The sequence below is a fragment of the Hemibagrus wyckioides genome, linkage group LG02, assembly GCF_019097595.1.
Source record: "Hemibagrus wyckioides isolate EC202008001 linkage group LG02, SWU_Hwy_1.0, whole genome shotgun sequence".
NCBI lineage: Eukaryota > Metazoa > Chordata > Actinopteri > Siluriformes > Bagridae > Hemibagrus > Hemibagrus wyckioides.
In genome coordinates, this window is record NC_080711.1 from 4,105,072 (window position 1) to 4,125,162 (window position 20,091).

At 42.0% G+C, this 20,091-nt stretch overlaps 2 protein-coding genes across 2 annotated transcripts in view; one reads left to right on the forward strand and one right to left on the reverse strand.

Annotated features, from left to right (window-relative positions):
- Positions 1 to 11,153, forward strand: part of kcnh6a (potassium voltage-gated channel, subfamily H (eag-related), member 6a) — a 47,921-nt gene extending 36,768 nt beyond the window's left edge. The window contains exons 8-16 of the mRNA XM_058418342.1: positions 95 to 512; positions 1,492 to 1,691; positions 2,303 to 2,555; positions 3,576 to 3,769; positions 3,878 to 3,974; positions 4,570 to 4,827; positions 5,691 to 5,886; positions 6,141 to 6,348; positions 6,884 to 11,153. Coding sequence (XP_058274325.1) covers positions 95 to 512; positions 1,492 to 1,691; positions 2,303 to 2,555; positions 3,576 to 3,769; positions 3,878 to 3,974; positions 4,570 to 4,827; positions 5,691 to 5,886; positions 6,141 to 6,348; positions 6,884 to 7,135 — 2,076 coding nt within the window. The 3' untranslated portion in view covers positions 7,136 to 11,153. The remainder of the gene's footprint in view (positions 1 to 94; positions 513 to 1,491; positions 1,692 to 2,302; positions 2,556 to 3,575; positions 3,770 to 3,877; positions 3,975 to 4,569; positions 4,828 to 5,690; positions 5,887 to 6,140; positions 6,349 to 6,883) is intronic.
- A 1,302-nt stretch (positions 11,154 to 12,455) lies between these two features.
- dcaf7 (ddb1 and cul4 associated factor 7) lies at positions 12,456 to 19,512 on the reverse strand. Its single transcript, XM_058373418.1, has 7 exons — positions 18,986 to 19,512; positions 17,078 to 17,236; positions 15,900 to 16,011; positions 15,237 to 15,355; positions 14,917 to 15,126; positions 14,695 to 14,812; positions 12,456 to 13,944 (listed from the first exon to the last, which is right to left on the reverse strand). Exons 1-7 carry the CDS (start codon positions 19,121 to 19,123, stop codon positions 13,772 to 13,774), a joined length of 1,029 nt encoding a protein of 342 aa, XP_058229401.1. The 5' UTR covers positions 19,124 to 19,512; the 3' UTR covers positions 12,456 to 13,771.
- Positions 19,513 to 20,091: the final 579 nt, after the last annotated feature.

Sequence of the window (20,091 nt, forward strand, 5' to 3'; positions counted from 1 at the left end):
GGAATCATTTCTAGATATTTTTTCTTTATATTCTGTTATTAGTCTGAACAAGCTGCCATCTTTTTAATAACCTTACCTGGAACTCCTTCCCCAGCCCCAAACCACCACTCTGATTGGCTTACTGAAGACAGCACGGCTGCTGCGTTTGGTCCGCGTGGCACGGAAGCTGGACCGGTACTCGGAATACGGTGCAGCCGTCCTCTTCCTGCTCATGTGCACCTTCGCACTCATCGCCCACTGGTTAGCCTGCATCTGGTACGCCATCGGCAACGTGGAGCGCACTGGCTCTTCTCGCGGAGGCTCCTTGAGGATCGGCTGGCTCGACAACCTCGCAGAACAGATCGGCAAACACTACAACGACAGCGATGCCTTATCCGGACCCAGCATCAAGGACAAGTACGTCACCGCTCTGTATTTCACCTTCAGCAGCCTGACCAGTGTGGGATTCGGCAACGTCTCGCCAAACACCAACCCCGAGAAGATCTTCTCCATCTGCGTCATGCTCATTGGCTGTGAGTAGCTTCAGAATTTCACCAGGCAGAATAGATTATAGTGTCAGAGATATACATGTCTTAACACATGGTATGTGTCAAACTGCACACTATATTTAAATTATACGTTAATATTAATGATTCGGACGATTCATGTGCTGTTTCTAGTAAATTAATCAGCACTTGAGAGGTGTGATGAGGTCACGCTGTCGCTATCCTGAAGCTGATTATTTTCACCTAACAGCATGTCCTAAAGTGGTTTATTTCACCCAAACACCAGGGATATGCCAACTTATTATGAACGTATTGCCTATTATTTATTATTACGTTTATTTATTACTTAATGACAAATACCTTTTTTGTCCATTTCCAGTACTTTTCTTTTTTCTTAGCATTTTTTCTTCACAATTTCTTTTCTTTTTTTTCACATTTTTTCTTCACATTTTCTTTTCTTTTTTTCTCTCTACATTTTTTCTTTTCTTTTCTTTTCTTTTCTTTTCTTTTCTTTTCTTTTCTTTTCTTTTCTTTTTTCTTTAATTTTCTTTTTTCTTTTCTTCTTTTCTCCACGTTTTTCTTCACATTTTCTTTTCTTTTTTTTCTTTCTTTTCGTTTCCTTTTTTTTCCCACATTTTTTCTTTTCTTTTCTTTTTAATTTTTTTCTTTAAATTTTCTTTTCTTTTTTCTTTTCTTTTTTTCTCCACATTTTTTCTTCACATTTTCTTTTCTTTTCTTTTCTTCTTTGCAGGTCCTTGCCCTTTCTTTCCTTCTTATTCAGTCAGTCCTCTTCCATTTGTCTAAAGAAAAGCCTTTTTAATGTGAATTGCACTTGCTTTATCTTCCTTTTCCTCATTTATCATTCCCCTTCATTTCCCACAATATTTTTTGTAAATAATTGTATATATTTTATATCATAAAGATATAAATATATAAATAATAATTATAATTTCTCTTTCTCTCTCTCTCTCTCTCTCTCACACACACACACACACACACACGGCAGCTCTGATGTATGCCAGTATCTTTGGGAATGTGTCGGCTATAATCCAGCGTCTGTACTCGGGCACAGCGCGCTATCACACACAGATGCTGAGGGTGAAGGAGTTCATTCGCTTCCACCAGATTCCTCGAGGCCTGAGGCAGAGGCTGGAGGAGTATTTCCAACACGCCTGGTCCTACACCAACGGCATCGACATGAACGCGGTGAGGAGATCTCTCCATCACACACTCGTCTGTCTGTTTCTCTCTGTATCTCTCTTTCTCTCTGTATCTCCTTCTCTCTGTGTCTCTCTCTCTGTGTCTCTTTCCGTCTCCTCCATGTCTTCACTTTCTGTTTCTTTGCTTTTCTTTCCATCATCTCTTTATGCTTCTGCCTTTATTTTTTTTTATCTTTTATTGTCTTTTGATCTCTGTACTCGTTATTCTTTTCTTTTTCTACCATTCATCTCTTTTTTCATCCCTCTTTTATTTCTACCCTTTTTGTTGCTGCTGTCTTTCTCTTTAATCTTTTTACATTTGTCATTTGTCTGTGTTGCTTTTTTCCTTCTCTCGGTTTCTTTTTATTCTGTTCTTTACTCTCATGAATTGTCTTGTCTCTCGCTCTCTCCTTTTCTCTCTCTAACTGTCTCTCTCTCTGCCTTTTTGTCTCTCTTTGTCTCTCTCTCTCTCTTTCTCTCTCTGTCTCTCTCTCTCTATATATATCTCTTTCTGTCTGTGTGTCTCTCTCTCTGCCTCTCTCTGTCTGTCTCTCTCTCTCTCTGTCTCATTCTGTCTCACTCTCTTTCTGAATCTCTCTCTCTTTTCTGTGTGTTCAGGTGCTGAAGGGTTTCCCGGAGTGTCTTCAGGCTGATATCTGCCTGCATCTGAACCGCACTCTGCTGCAGAACTGCACGGCCTTCCACGGTGCGAGTAAGGGTTGTTTACGAGCTCTGGGCATGCGCTTTAAGACCACTCACGCTCCCCCGGGCGACACGCTGGTGCACAACGGAGACGTGCTCACGGCGCTCTACTTCATCTCCCGCGGCTCCATCGAGATCCTGCGAGACGACGTGGTGGTGGCCATCCTGGGTACTGGAGCTCCTTACTGTTTAACTTCTTCTTACTGTCTCTAATAAAATCAGCACCGAGTCTCTGTTACCTCCCTCCTCCATACTGCTTACTTTATCTACTCAGATTCACTGTCCTCACTTTCAATCATTTCATACTTTATATCACTGTTCAATCTTTTCTTCATCTTTTCTTTTCTTGTCTTTTCTTTTTTGTTCCTTTTATCTTCACATTTTCATTTCTTATTTTCTGCACATTTATTTCTTTTGTTTTTTTTTACTTGCACATTTTTTTCTGTTTTCTTTTTTCTTCACGTTTTCATTTTTTCTATATTCTTTACATTTTCTTTTCTTTTTTCTTCACATTTCTTATTTTATTTTTATTTTTCTATTTTCTTCACATTTTTTCTTCACATTTCTTTTTTTTTATATTTTCTTTCTTTTTTCTTTTTTTTTGTTCTTTTTTTGTGCACATTTTTTCTTTTTTTTTTCTTTTTTTTAATTTTCTTTTTTATTTTTCTATATTTTTTACATTTTATTTTATTTTTTTATTTTTTCTTCGCATTTCTTTTTTCTTTTAGTTACCTTTTCTTTTTTCTACTTTTCCTATTTTCTCCACATATTTCTTTTCTTTTCCTTTTTTCTTTTTTTCCTTTACATTATTTCTTTAATTAATTTATGTAGGGGTCATTTATTTGTGGACATCATTGCTCGTTTATTCAGAAGCGCCTTAAAGCAGAAATCGATCAATCGAATGTGGATTTTATTTCCATTTAAATAATATCTATTATAATAGTATAACACTGATAGCCTTGATTATTCCTCCTGTAATTCCTCCTCTGTTCCACCTCTGGTCTGTCCTGATGATCCACAGTGACGTCACACGCTTCTGCCTTATTGATCATGTCATATCGATTGATCTCCAGGCCAAACATTCAGCCGGGTCATGCATCTATAGATTAAAAACCCATTTACTTCTGTCTCGTGTTAACTCGCTCGTTTCATCCCAAATAAAAACCTTTCTCTTTTCTCCTCCACTCAGGTAAGAACGACATCTTCGGCGAGCCCATCAGTCTCTACGCGAGGCCTGGGAAATCCAGCGCCGATGTCCGAGCTCTTACCTACTGCGACCTGCACAAGATCCTGAGGGACGATCTGATCGAGGTGCTCGACATGTACCCCGATTTTTCCGACTGCTTCTGGACCAACCTGGAGATCACCTTCAACCTCCGAGATGTAAGGCCTTAGAACTTAAGCTGAGGGGAAATGGCTAGCTCATGTACCTGATGATATACAGTGTGTGTGTGTGTGGTTGTGTAAGTTACTGGAGCTTGTGTGTATCAGGCAGACAGAATTATACAGCCGAACCCTGGAGAGGAGTCAGACTGCGGATACAGACGAGGACAGCAGAGGAGACACTCCCTCCATCGCAACAGACCGGGTAACACCCTGTGTGTGTGTGTGTGTGTGTGTGTGTTTCTCTAGCTCAACAAATGATTCATCAGTTTATTTCAATAACAATTAAACTATATACTCTTCAACCTGTGGTCAGTCTGTCAGGGAGATGTGGTTGCTTAGTGGCTAAGGTGTTGGACTACTGATCAGAAGGTTGGGAGTTTGAATCCCCGGTCTACGATGCCTCTGCTTGGCCCCTGAGCAAGGCCCTTAACCCTCAGATGTATAAAGTGAGATAGATTATAAATTGCTCTGGATTAACTCTTTTTATTTTGAGAAAAACTGCTGTTACATAGCAGTCTCAGCGGTCATGTTGTGGCTTTCTTTCTTCTACCATCTTTATTTCTGACCACTCTCATGTCCTGATGCTCTAGAGATGTTCTATTAACAATATTTAAGATAATAATGAATATGCTGTATACTGGATATTTTTAAATTGCTATATATTCTATAGAGATGCCTGGCATTATGGGAAAGGCAGTGTACATATATTCTATGTGGATATATATGGAGATATTTGGAGATATATATAGAGATATTTGCCTACGCATGCCTGATCTCTCTGCTTTTGCTCTCTTCAGACGGCACAGATAGAGAAGAGACTTATCCAGACCAGTCATGCGGCTCCTTGGGGAACCACAGGGGGGTGCTGTTGCACTCACAATGGGAGGAGCTGTGCAGCAGTGTGAGTGCCGCCTCTTTGTCCAGTGAGGACAAGATCAAACACTCAGGGCCTGGACAGGGAGATGTGCATGCTCAGGATGTGAGGGAATACCTCCCTACTGTGGTCAACCTCCTGCCCCCCAGCACCGGAGAACGAGGAGCTCATCCCTTTTCAGGTACAGAGAGAGAGAGAGAGAGAGAGAGACATGTACTCAGGCCACACCTCCTTTACTGAGACTGACATGCACTCAGGCCACACCTCCTTTACTGAGACTGACATGTACTCAGGCCACACCTCCTTCACTGAGACTGACCTGCACTCAGGCCACACCTCCTTTACTGAGACTGACATGCACTCAGGCCACATCTCCTTTACTGAGACTGGCATGCACTCAGGCCACACCTCCTTTACTGACATGGACTCAGGCCACATCCTTCACTGAGACTGACCTGCACTCAGGCCACACCTCCTTTACTGAGACTGACATGCACTCAGGCCACACCTCCTTTACTGACATGGACTCAGGCCACACCTTCTTTACTGAGACTGACATGCACTCAGGGCACACCTCCTTTACTGAGACTGACATGCACTCAAGCCACATCTCCTTCACTAAGACTGACTTTCACTAAGGCCACACCTCCTTCACTAAGACTGACTTTCATTCAGGCCACACCTCCTTCACTAAGACTGACTTTCATTCAGGCCACACCTCCTTCACTAAGACTGACTTTCACTCAGGCCACACCTCCTTCACTGAGACTGAAATGCAATCAGGCCATACCTCCTTTACTGAGACGAACAATTGCTCAGGCCACACCTCCTTTACTGAGACGAACAATTGCTCAGGCCACACCTCCTTTACTGAGACGAACAATTGCTCAGGCCACACCTCCTTTACTACGCCACATATCTCCTTCTCTGACTGACAGCCACATAGACCACACCTCCTTTACTAGAACTAATTATAAATTTAAGAGCCTTGTCTTTAGTTTCTTTTACTTCTATATAAATATATATATTTCTCTCACTGTGTAGGTGTACCAGAGTCTCTGAACGTCTCGGGGCTGTACGGCTGCTGGTCCGAGCGCAGGCAGAGTCAGTACGCAGAGAGACCGAGGCGCTTGTCGACATCACGCACCTACCATCATCATCAACAGCGTGGTGCAAATGCAGAGGAGAGACCGGGCGATCTCCAGTCTCGCCTTGAACTGCTGCAGTCCCAGCTGAACCGGTGAGAGCACACACACTTTTCTTTTCCATCTCGTGATATTTTCTACACGATTTTGATAGTTATCTGCTTCCTTCAGCTCTGTGGTTGGCTTTCTGCTCACGCTGTCTCTGTTTCCTGCTTTCCCTTTGCTTTCTCATTGCTCTCTCTCTCTCTCTCTCTCTCTTTCTCTCATTTGTTTGTAATCACGATTCTTCCCACTTGAATATCCCTGCACTGACACACACCAGCCGTCTCTCTGTGTTTTCTGTCTGCAGATTGGAGACGCAGATGACGGCCGACATTAACGTGATCCTGCAGCTGCTCCAGCGACAGATGGCTCAAGTGCCACCCGCTTACAGCTCCGTATCTCCAGCTCCAGCGGCACATCACACCACTCCTCCATCCGGCCTGTACGGGGCTCCGATTTTCCACCCTGGGACTGCTGAACACGTCAGAGAGCCAACACACTCCTCCACCAACACTGTGAGTGTTGAAGGGTTCCAGTGTGGAGAATATACAGGGATTACTGTACCAGCTGCTCGGATGCACTTGGATAGGTTCTACATATAACCGATAAATATTTGAGACTTTTTTATTTGGCTGATTTATCCTTAAAATAGTGACTTACATTTTGACAGGGCTCGATTAAAGCAGATATGTCGTAATTGTCTAAGCTTTTCGAGCACAAAAACAAGAAATCCTGGAAGGTGTGACTCCGTTCTCAGTGAAATATGAACAGAAATATTGCTGTAAGAGTCATCAAATTGATGCCTTGAGACTGTTAGCATTGTTCAGTGATGGCATTGAAAATCTGAATCTCATCGTAGTAAAATTACCTTAAGAAATGAAATTGTATCGTATCAGAGTAGATCAAATATCAAATCTGTGTCAAATCGTATTGTATAGAAGCTTGAGGATTTGTTGGAAGTCGTCATGAATGTTAATTAAAGCAAAAACAGAACTTCCTCTTTTACTTCCTGCAGCATATTCACTTTAATCCTCTCTCCCCGTCCCACAGAGTCCAGACTCGGACATCTCTAACCCTCACGCGTCCCTGTCCAGCGGCGTCCACCTCACCGCAGACGATGCCACATCCGTGTCCCTGGATCCTGACCCAGAGCCGTGCGTCCAAGAGAATCTCAACGTCCCTGAAAACCTGCATCCTCACCTCAGCCTGCGTTTCCCGTCTCTCCCTGAGCACCTGGAGAGCCCAGATGACGCATCACACGTCCGAAGGCACCTGTCCGACCCTGGACTCCCGGGCAGCTAGAGTCCTGAGCGTCCTGTCTTCTCATCTCCACTGCTGGACCACACGTGTGTCCTACATTAACTCTACTGCAGGACACGACAGAGTCGCAGTCCTCCTTCTTCCTCTTCCCCTTCTCTTCCTCCTCTTTTTCTTTCAGATCTTCTGGAGACTGTGAGCTTCGAACAAACTCTAAGCCTCCACACATGGACCCAGGGATCATCCGTATCTGAGCGGAGACGACCCAGTACCCATGGTTTGAGACAAACACGCTCAGATACCAAAATACAAAGTGTGTTATGTGAGATCATGGGTTCGGCTCTGCCGTGACGACAAAGCGATAGTGTTATTTATACTGACACTATACTGACATCAGGAAGACACTTACATCTACAATACCTACATCTAGCTTTTTCCTTCACACAGGGGTGAAGGTTCGTACCCCTGAATTAAAACCCGGGACTGTTCATGAAGGCTGATTTCTGATCGGTTTACCGTTGTATCCAAACCTCTAGCGAAAGAGAGACGCCGTGTTTCCCGACAGCGAGGCTCACTCAACACTGATCATCAAATCATGATGTCCGCTTACTTTACCACGAATTTATTACGAAAAATCAAACAAGGAATTATTTTCATTTAAATTCAGCATTCCAGGAAACGGGAAGTTGTGTGGAAAAATTCATTCCAGCTTCCCTCCAGGATTTCAGAGATTTTTTTTGTCTTTTGATTGTTGCATCCGTAATGACCTTCTGTGAGACTTGAAAGCTCCATACTCTTGAAAGGTAGAGGAATTCGACGGAATGCGTGTTTTGATGAATGTCACAGGATCATCAGCGTCTCTGCAGAAAATCGGTGTCATTTAAAAAAAGGAATAAAATAAACCGCAAGCTTCTCCAAACATCCTGGAGTTTGCTTGATTTCTGCAGTCGCGACAACAAAAACCCTGGAAATCCTGGAGGGTCTCTCTCGGATCTCTGTGAAATATTAAGTGTAAAAACCTCCACCCTGATACACATAAAATATTTAACATTTATTTATTACCTATATTTTTGATCCTGTATACTAATTATCTCATGCGGCAAATATTCAGGTTTCGATCTTGGACTTTTAAAAACAACAAACCAAAAGCTTCACCGTTTCATAACGTCATGTTAGCGAGAAACCTAATTCTCAGAGACTCAACATCCCAGAATGCAATGGAACTATATTACAGAAGTTTAGCCGCTGAGCAGAACGAAGCACTAAAGTGTATTTGTATAGCGCCTTATAGAGTGGACATTGTCTCAAAGCAGCTTTACAGAAGAAGAGAAACAGAGAAAGGAGAGAAAAAAATAAATAAATAAAATAAAAATAAATAAATTATTAAAGGGCAGCACGGTGGCTTAGTGGTTAGCACTGTTGCCTCACAGCAAGAAGGTCCTGGGTTCGAACAGGCAGGGGCCTTTCTGTGTGGAGTTTGCATGCTCTCCCCGTGCCTGTGTGGGTTTACTCCGGGTACTCCGGTTTCCTCCCACAGCCCAAAAACATGTACGTTAGGTGGATTGGTCATTCTAAATTGCCCATAGGAGTGAGTGTGTGTGTGTGTGTGTGGTTGTCTGTCTATATGTGTGGCCCTGTGATGGACTGGTGACCTGTCCAGGGTGTACCCCTGCCTTTCACCCAGTGTGTGCTGGGATAGGCTCCAGCAGACCCCCGTGACCCTAATTAGGAATAAAGCGGGGATGAAAAATTATTAAACTACTTTATCTCTATTTTATCCCTAATGAGCAAGAGATGGTGGCAAGGAAAAACTCCTTGAGATGATACGAGGAAGAAACCTTGAGAGGAACCAGGCTCAGAAGGGAACCTCGTCCTCATTTGAGGGACACTGGACAGTAAATAATGTAACTGTAACTGATTAATGTCCTTTATTCAACAGCAATCAAAGGCCCATGAGGAACTATTAGGTCAGTGTAGTTTCACTGTAGAGATGACGTAGTTAGGAAATAAATCTGAGTACAAGTTACACTGTAGCTGAACGGCATTCTGGGTAACGTAGGAAAGCGGGACTTAATTTCAATTTATTTGTATAGCACCTTTTACAATGGACATTGTCTCAAAGTAGAGAAAGAAAATTATTATTATATTAAAAGAAGAGAAAATTATTATTAAATAACCTCGTGGTCTCGGACACTGTCGATCATCACGTCTTGGTTAGAAAGATTCAGAGAGGAGTTCCAGATGTTTCCTCACACAAGCCTGATGTTCGGCTCCTGTAGTCATTCGTTCACGGACCCGGACGTTTTGAACAGGTCAGTGACCGGTCAGATAAACGCCACACACTCTCTGTTCACGTTTTGATTAAAAATATAAAGGACGTGATTATTATCCCGGCTGTTTCTGTTTATCGAAGCCGTGGAATTTTTTAAAACCCTGAGCTGGAAGACATGGTTAGGTCCATGAGGAGATGGATAAAGCTGCTCGCTTTGGAGTTTGGGGTTAAACGCTGAATTCAGACGAAAGCACTAGAAGAACGTGGATGGAGATGAAGCGTGAGTCTCCAAGCCTAAAAAGACTGAGAAGCTGGATTTTAAACACACTCTCATTACTTAGCAGCTCAGTTTTCATATCTTCTAGCTAGTTTAGAAGGTGGAGGAGATCTGATTGCACAGATATACTAACACAGTGATTTTATTTTATTTATGTGTTCGGACACCTGACATTACCTCCAGGCATTGTGTATTTCTTACTTCAGCTTCAATTATTTCCAGTTCTTCGGTGGAGTTTGCTAAGAAACACAGGGAGAGCTCTCTATCTCTCTCTCTCTCTCTCTCTCTCTCTCTCTCTCTCTCTCAGGATTTGAACTTGAATGAGTTATCTGATCAGTTATCACAACTCTAATGTCCAGATTTTAGAGACGGTCCCTGAGAACACTGAGAACTCTCGCCTCAGACAAACTGAACCTTTTTACTGCCTCTAAATTCGACACTGTAAGTAAATATCTCTGGCATTTTTGAACTGTACGCGTCTCACAGATCTACGGTGGCCTAGAAGTGCAAAAAGAATAACAAATCCGAAAACACAAGGACGATTCAGACAAAGAGGAAAAAGTCCGGTGTAGTTTGCGAATGGAATTCTGGCCTCTGATTGGACGAGACATCTGTCACTCAGGATACACAGGCAGTAGGAAATTGTGTAACTTGATTTCTTGTACATGTGTGGAGTTCTGCCTTCACTTTAAACCATATTTTAAATATTTTAAAGACAATAACAAACATATATATTCATATTTATAAGAAAACATAATTGATTCAGGGCTACTGTGATGAAGGAGGTTCATATGGCGTGATTTTGGATATTCTGATAGCGTATCATGGAGTAAAGATTAGTTTGCGATCTCTAAAAACTCACCTGAAGAACGCAGGAATGTTTCCGAGACCAAACTATTCCAGATTAAAGGATGTAAGGAGCGCTATAAGAGCAGAGCTGTGTTCATACACACACCAATCCACTTTCTACTGCTGCAGCTACTGCTGGACCTCCTGTAGATCCTGAGTGACGGATGTCTCGTCCAATCAGAGGGAAGGATTCCGTTCGCAAACTACACCTACCTTTTGTCTGAATTGTCCTTTGGATTTGTTATTGTGTTTTGCACTTCTTGGCAGTTAGCGAACCACAGAAATGTGTTTTCAGTGTATAAACTCGTGATGTTTCAGTCGTCTTCTGATTATATTCCAGAGAATTAAGCGTTCAATGTTAAATGACCGGACACATCAATCACGACTGATTCATTGGACAGGGATAAAGACTGGACTTAGTGAAAAACATGCCAAAGTGTGTGTGTGTGTGTGTGTGTGAGAGAGAGAGAATATTACACTGTACGTTATTGAATGTTGGACACATGAAGAATGTGAATCTAGGTCAGATTCAACAGAAAACTTGTGCCTGACTGTTAAAGGTTTACCAAAAAGCACAAAACTGCTGGGTTTTATTTTTGTTTTTTAGATTAAAGATTATTTATAACACAACAAGATTGTGTATGTGTAATCATTTCCTAAATAAAGGAAAACACCCTCACCATCAGCGCTGTACAGCTCCTCCAGGTCATGTTTAAAATGCTGAATTTTATATTTTATTTATTTATTATTATTTTTTAGAAGATCTCTAAGTGACTAAATGTTTACGGCGTCATTTTATAGGAGATCATTTTAACTGCTCAACTAAAATAATTGTTTCATTTAATAGTTATAATAATTATAATCAAATAAAAGCAGAATAATTATAATCGAATGAAAGCAGAGATTTATTAATTAAAGTATAAAACGACGAAAAATATTTTCTCTAATCTCTTCAGTTATTTCATAAAGTTTTGCCTGGAGACAAATTTGCAGTGTGGCATGAACTATATTTTGCCTATAGTTTATTTAATGCCCCCCCCCCAAAAAAAATAGATAAGAAAAGAAATTCTAGAATTTATATTTAACAATTTACATGAAAATTTACAAAATAAATTAGTGCTAGAAATTTGCAATGAAAATGTGAAAAGAAATTGTTAAATAAATCTTTTAAAAAAAACTCTGCAAATACAAAGAAAAAATCTAACTAACTAACTAAATAATAAATAAATAAATTCAAAGAAATAAATCTGTAAGAACAAATTTGAAAGTCTCTGAAAAGAAGTAAAAAAAAAAAATCCTGTAAAAATGTCTTAAAATAAATTTTTTTAAATCGATGAAACAAATCAAAAACCTCCATAAAATATATCTACAAAAACTCTAAACACAATTCTAAAAAATCTAACAAAAATTCCACATCCCTACATTGAAAACCCTACCAAAACTTTACCTCCGCTCCAGTTTGTAACTGCAAATTAAAAGCATTAAAAATATATTTTTTTCTATACTATATTAATCTATATAATTTTATACAGAATAAAATAATAATAATAATAATAATAATAATAATAACAACAACAACAACAACTCACAAAGCTGTATTGCTACAAATGATCATATTGAATTGAATATATTATAAAATTATCATATCATTGATTTTTTTAATTTATTATATTATTTTGTTGAATTGTTTTGGCAAAAAGAATTTCATTCCTAATCGTTGTGTTGCGTTTTTTGTTCATGGGTTTATTTGGAAATCATGCTTAATGGAAAACATTTTAATAGAAGATGTTGAGGTTGCAAATTAGAAAGAAAATGTACTTAAAACAGTATTATTATTATTATTATTATTATTATTATTATTATTATTATTATTATTATCAGATTGCTCCTGTGAGGACTTCAGTCTCAGTCCATTTTCAGCTGCGTGAGGAATGACGCCGGTCAGATAAAAGACTCGATCTCTCCTGCGTGGAAGAACAATGCGAGTTTATTAATAGAAAAAACATTGCAGTTGGGCACACAGATGTAATCACACACACACTTCTTTACGAGAGAAGAGCGAACAGTCCGAGCTGAAGCGGTTCCGCGTCACAGCCGGACGTGTTCTCGGACCGGACCGGACTGTGAGGAACAGCGAATCCGTATGCAACTGTTACAACATGAACGCTTGCCCCTAGCTTATTTATAATATTTATATATGTATGTACATCTCTCACCTCGAGCACAAACATGCTTTAGAGAAAAAAATAAAATAAAACAAAAGGAGTGAACTTCCGTGAAGTGAAAGAAGGAGAAAGGGTTCTGTTTTCGTTTGAAGAGTGGTGCGAATGCGTCGTTCCTTCGTAGCATGCGCTCGAGTAGGAACCAAATGTGACATTTCTCCTCACCTTCTTTCCCCCCGGCGCCGCCTTCGGAGCCCGTTTTAATCAGTGCAGCTTTGGAAAAAAAAACAGACCTGATGATAACAGAGACTTTGCCATTGTGTTGCTATGACAACGAACCGAAGCTACTTCCTTCATGATGATCATTAACGAGGAAAAAGCAGCCATATTTCTCTCATCGAAGCGAAAGAACATCCTTTAGGAAAGTTTGAGCACCACTGTTGGTCAAAATATGGTAATAATTTTATAAAAACAGCCACACCTCAGCAGCGGTCCTTACTCACCACATGTGCTTGGTTATAAAATCGAATCGGACCTTTTTCTTTTCGTTGCAAATCTTTTTGTTTTGTTGTAAAGCTGATTAAAGACTGAGCGGGAAAAAAAACCAAAGCATCAGTGCTTCTGCTCGTTAACTAGTCTTCATTTTCTACTTGAAATGCAGGATGAGTTACACTGAGCAACATCGTTACTTTCAAAACAAACAAAAAAAATTCTCTGGTCTCTGAATGCAGAAATATCTACACACGCCATGGCGGGAAAAAAACTAGCCTGCAAACCGAAACGAGAGGATCCGAACGGCTCCAACACGAACAGATCAACACTTCAAGACGTACGAATGAAACACACACACTTCCGCTCATGATCTAGAAACACATTCTCACACACACACACACACACAACCCCAGAATCCTGTCCATTAGCCGAGTCCTCCTGCCATCTCCACTCCTTTACAGCAGCACAGAAACCAGACCCCAGCTCCAGCTCCGGCTCCGACTCCAGGTCCGGCTCTGGCTGCTGCTCCGTTGTCGTGGCTCTCGCTGGGACTGGCCCCGCTCTCGGTGGTGGTGGTGGTGATGGTGGGAGAGGCGGGGTCAGCGGCAGCGGCGGCCTCGGCGGCGCTGTTAAACACGCAGAATCTCCAGGCAGTTGTTGTAGCAGATGGCGATCCAGTCTGGCTGAGTGGACGCCCACTGGACGTTGTTGATCTCGCCCTCGGCTGTGTAGGCCAGGATCGGGTCCTCGATGGCGCGTGGCATCTGCTGGATGTCCCAGATCAGGGCCTGGTGATCATCCGCTACGAAGAGAGAGAGAGAGAGAGACAGATAGATAGATTAAGTGAGTAAAAGTGGAAGAGAATTAAAAAGAGAAAGAGACAGAAAAAAAGAATATGGGTGATCGAGAGAGAGTGAAAGAATAAGAGAGAGAGAGAGAGAGAGAGAGAGAGAGAGAGATTAAGTGAGTAAAAGTGAGTGAGGAAAGAGAGAGAGAGAGAGAGAGAGAGAGAGAGAGAGAGACAGATAGATTAAGTGAGTAAAAGTGAGTGAGGAAAGAGAGAGAGAGAGAGAGAGAGAGAGAGAGACAGATAGATTAAGTGAGTAAAAGTGAGTGAGGAGATAGAGAGAGAAAGAGAGAGATAGAGAGATAGATTAAGTGAGTAAAAGTGAGTGAGAAAAGAGAGAGAGAGAGAGAGAGAGAGAGAGAGAGAGAAGAGAAAGCGAGAGAGGGTGAGAGAGAGTGAGAGTGAAAGGGAGAGAGAAAAGAGAAAGCGAGAGTAGAGAGAGAGATGAGGATACATGCAAAGACATACTAATCCTACTTGTATTCAAGTCTGTGATACATTTCTGCTTTGAATGCACTGTGTGTGTGTGTGCGTGTGTGTATGTGTGTGTGTATGTGTGTGTGTGTGTGTGTGTGTGTGTGTGTGTGGTTTGTCTTTGCCACAGAACAATTTCTAAATGTATTTATTCCTGTAAAGTCTCTCTGAGACGATGCCGATGTTGTGAAACGCGCTCTACAAATGAAACTGATCTGAATTGTGTGTTACCTGCGGTACAGATGTGGCAGGAGGAGTGAGGGGCCCAGGCGATGCCGTTTACACACGCGCGGTGGTTGTTGAGCCGAGCCACAGGTGTGCAGGGCACACGCACGTCCAGAATGACCACCTGAGAAAACACACACACACACACACACACGTTAGCGCTCTCTGCACACGTCTCGCTTTCTATTCCCACTAAACGACTCTATAACAAATAATCCCTGAGGTTACCTCCATGCCGTCCATCGCCATGGTAGCCAGGTAGTTAGGGTCCTGCTTGTTCCAGCAGAGGCGGAGCAGCGGGTGGTGCTGAGGATCCTCATAGATGATGGTGCTGTGCTCCAGGTGACGGAGGTCAAACATGCGCACCGAGCCGTCCGCTCCGACCGACGCGAACATGTCGCGGCCTCCGCCCGCGCGGCTGAAGGCGATGTCATACACCTGCACGTCACACAGGTGAGCGTTTATTCTCATGCCTATGAATATATACAGTAACAGACGAGGAGCATGGTGTACGGAGCGGCATCCTGACCACGGAGACTCTGCCTCACCTCTTTGTCGTGGGCGATCAGCTGGGTCTTGACGTGTCCGGACACCTGGTTGACTCTCCCCAGCACCTGTCCTGTCTCCAAGCCCCAGATGGTGCAGGTGGTGTCGATACTTGAGGTTCCTGCAGGAGCAACAAACATCCACCATCTAAGAAATTCTTAATGGAATGTCCTAGAACAGACTGCGAGGTATAAATATAAGAGGGTGCTGTGTGTATTGTATAAAGAAAAATCGCAAAAAGTTTTGGGACACCATCGGGGCACCTAGACACGCAGACGGCTTCTACGAACATTTCGGAAAGAATGGGTCGCTCTCAGGAGCTCAGTGAATTCAAGCGTGGTACAGTGATAAGTTGCCAAGTCCATTCATGAAACTTCATCACTACTAAATATTCCACATTCAACTGTTATAACACAGTGGAAGCAGCTGGAAACAACAGCAACTCAGAGACGAAGTGGTAGGCCACATAAAATCACAGAGCGCATGCTGAGACATACAGCACGCAGAAGTCACCAACTTTCTGTAGAGTCTTCTGTAAAACTTTTGGCAATGTAGTGTATGATGACCCAGTGAGTGAATTCTAGTCTCTCCACTATTCCATTTTTTTGGAAGTGACCCTCAGCAGCACGTCTCTGGTACAGGAACAGAACGAGTCAGAATCTCACCCAGAAGGTTCGGATCCACCTCGTTCCAGTCGAAAGAAGTCAGAGGAGCGCAGAAGTCAGAGTTCTTGTTGTTGTTGAGGAGGCATTCGAGACGCGTCTCTGTGTCATTCACCTGGGAGGGAGAGGAGGAGAGAGGAGAGAGAGTATTTATCACGTTTCTGGTGTCTCCCTTTTTGTATGTGACCTTATGTCTTTTTTGTTTGTTTACTTCTTTTATTGTTTTTTTTATTGCTTTAAATGTGTTTATCAAAATACCAAAAGTATATTAATGCATGAAAGAGAGAGAGAGAGAGAGAGAGAGAGAGAGAATGAAAAAGAGACAGAGAGAGAGAGAGAGAGAGAGAGAGAGAGAGAGAGAGACAGACAGAGAATATGGGTAATAGATAGAGAGACACAGAAAGTGAGAGTGAAAGAGAGGAATGACAGAGGATAGACAGATATGAGAGAGAGAGAGAGAGAGAGAGAGAGAGAGAGAGAGAGAGAGAATGAAAGAGAGAGAGAAAATGAAAATCAAAGAGAGAGAGAGAGAGGAATGAGACAGGATAGACAGATATGAGACAGAGAGAGAGAGGAATGAGACAGGATAGACAGATATGAGACAGAGAAAGAGAGAGGAATGAGACAGGATAGACAGATATGAGACAGAGAGAGAGAGAGAGAGAGAGAGAGAGAGAGGAATGAGACAGGATAGACAGATATGAGACAGAGAGAGAGAGAGAGAGAGGAATGAGACAGGATAGACAGATATGAGACAGAGAGAGAGAGAGAGAGAGAGAGAGAGAGAGAGAGAGAGAGAGAGGAATGAGACAGGATAGACAGATATGAGACAGAGAGAGAGAGAGAGAGAGGAATGAGACAGGATAGACAGATATGAGACAGAGAGAGAGAGAGAGAGAGAGAGAGAGAGAGAGAGAGAGGAATGAGACAGGATAGACAGATATGAGACAGAGAGAGAGAGAGAGAGGAATGAGACAGGATAGACAGATATGAGAGAGAGAGAGAGAGAGAGAGAGAGGAATGAGACAGGATAGACAGATATGAGAGAGAGAGAGAGAGAGAGAGAGAGAGAGAGAGAGAGAGAGAGAGGAATGAGACAGGATAGACAGATATGAGACAGAGAGAGAGAGAGAGAGAGATGGAGAGATGGAGAGATGGAGAGTGAACGGCAGGCTACAGACCCTCCAGATCCGGAGGTAATCTCCGCTGGTGGCCAGCAGGTCTGGGTAAACACCCTTGGTGTCTGGGATCCACATGATCTTGGTGGTGGGGTACGGATGATCGAACGTGTTCCTGCACACAAACTCACTGCTCTCCTCATCCAGACCCACCAGCTGCACCTACACACACACACACACACACACACACACACACACACACACAATCTATTAAAGCCACGACACAGAAACAAAACAACAGACCATAAACCCTTAAACCTGCCCATGGACCCTTTGATAATCACAGTTCAGATTTAATTTCTTTAATGAATTAACCAACATGCCTATAAAACCCCTTGCTCATGGAGGCGGGACTCCTGAGTTCAACACCAAGGTGAAGTCTGATCTACACACCGTCCTCAGGGTCTGATCAGAACAATCAGAAATTTAAATAGCGACGCTCTGAACAGCAGAAAGGAGCCTTATTCGGACTGGATTAGTTTATCGTCTGTAATCAGTTTTCTTCCACATTTCCTCAGTGATAAAACTCCCACATCCGGACAGCGAGCTTCTAGTGCATCAATAGATGTTTATTAATCTGTCAGCGATACAGCGAGTCGTTATTTACAGACTGATATTGTATGCAGATGTATAAACATTTGTAATAAACTGTAATTACATGAATTCACTGTAATTATCCTCAGAGCATCTTGTTTTCTTTTTTAATGAGCTCTATTTTGTTAAAGCATTCATTTTTTGTCCCCCCACCCCCATGATTTAAGAAGTGTTTATCAGAAACAGTGGCACTGAGAGAGAGAGAGAGAGAGAGAGAGAGAGAGAGAGAGAGAATGTTTCAACGTTATTATATGCAGTGTTATATGATACACCGATCAGGCATAACATTATGACCACCTGACTAATATTGTGTTGGTCTACTAAAACAGCCCTGACCCGTCATGCACTGTGTATTCTGACACCTTTCTATCAGAACCAGCATTAACTTCTTCAGCAGTTTGAGCAACAGTAGCTCGTCTGTTGGATCGGATCTCACGGGCCAGCCTTCACTCCCCACGGTCATCAATGAGCCTTGGCCGCCCATGACCCTGTCACCGGTTCACCACTGTTCCTTTCTTGCACCACTTTTGATAGATACTGACCACTGCAGACCGGGAACACCCCACAAGAGCTGCAGTTTTGGAGATGCTCTGATCCAGTGGTCTAGCCATCACAATTTGTCCCTTCATCAAACTCACTCAAATCCTTACACTTGTCCATTTTTCCTGCTTCTAACACATCAACTTTTCGGACAAAATGTTGACCTGCTGTCTAATATATCCCACCCACTAACAGGTGCCATGATGAGGAGATTCTCAGTCTTATTCACTTCACCGCTCACTGCTCATAATGTTATGGCTGAAAATCGTAAAATAAACCTAGCTGCACGCTGTAATGAAATATAGCCACACCCACCGGCACGTTGTGACGTCACAAAGCGGCATTTTTTCCAAGTGTAAAATACACGACCAATTTTTTTTTAACTGCTTAACGTCTTAAAAAAAGATCAGATGCAGATGTTTCTGTAGCGTAAGACACGCCCACATATGCGGGGGGCGGGGCCTTTACGGTCTAGAGAGCGTTTCATTGGACGAAAGCAAAAATAGTGCAGGATGAGTCAGTGAGTGAGATAAAAATATTTATTCATATCTATTTTCAATCAATCAAAGTGATGAGCTTTAGAAAATGTAAGTTTTGTGCTGGGAGATTACGTTAAAGACGTTTTATAAAATAAAAGTCGCTCTTTAAATAAAGACGCTATTAACAATAATAATAATAATAATAAATTGAGCAAGCTAGAAATGTGTCTATTTATTCAGCATTTTCATAGGATATAACGAAGATGGCGGATGCAAATAATGGAGATAAAATGTTTACCTTGTTGTTATATTCCTCCACGAAGCTGCCCAAAGCCAGCCGAAAGCGTTTATCAGGCCGGACGCTCCAGTTCATGGCGTAAACCGTCCATGGCGCCTCGTATTTATAAATCTCTTTCCTCTTACCGTGCAGCGACATGTTTCACCACAAACGATGCAAAATAAACAAAACAAAAAAAAAACAAACAAACTCGTGAACGAGGTCTGCTTTTTAACCAGGATCGTCCAGGAAGCAGCGCGAGGACGGTTTTCTTCGGAGACGGAAATCGTCCCGCGTTGCTATTTTTTTTCTTAGACAAAGGCGACTGTCATGAGCAGCAGATTAGCGCCGCGGCTAAACAACCGGATTGGCTTCTCCTTCTGTTTCTCCCACCGAGAACACTAAATCGCAGGCATAATTCTTCAGATGTGGCTTATATCAGAGCATTAAGACGATAAATGCTCTGCATAAATCCCCTTTACGGGTCAAGAGAAGCGAGCAAAGCGCAGAAGATTTTTCATCCGCAAATGGTTTAGGTGATTTCAAAATAAAAGTCTCGACCTGACGCTGAAGGAAAAACAAAATGTATACAGGGACAGAAAGAGAGAGATATTATTTAAAAAATATTATAATATAGAGTATAGAAATGTTATATTGTCAATAATAGTATTAATTTATATTTTATCATATTTATGTTTCTATGTTCCTGGAAACTCCATGTTATAAGTAATGTGTTTGTTAAGAAATGTTCTTCTTTTTGCCATGATGCTTTAGCAATTCTATACATGTACAGTATATGATCATGTAAATAAAACTTGTTGAAATTGAAATTAAGAGAGAGAGAGAGTTTCAACGTTATTATATGCAGTGCTTTATAGTTTGATACACTATATTGCCTAAAGTTTTGGGACGTCTGCCTTTACTTGCACATAAATAATATGGAGCTTTTGCAGCTTTTTTTGACCATTCCTCTAGAAGTGCATTTGTGAGGTCAGGCACTGATGTTGGACGAGAAGGTCTGGCTCACAGTCTCCGCTCTAATTCTTCCCAAAGGTGTTCTATGGGGTTGAGGTCAGGACTCTGTGCAGGCCAGTCAAGTTCCTCCACACCAAACTCACTCATCCATG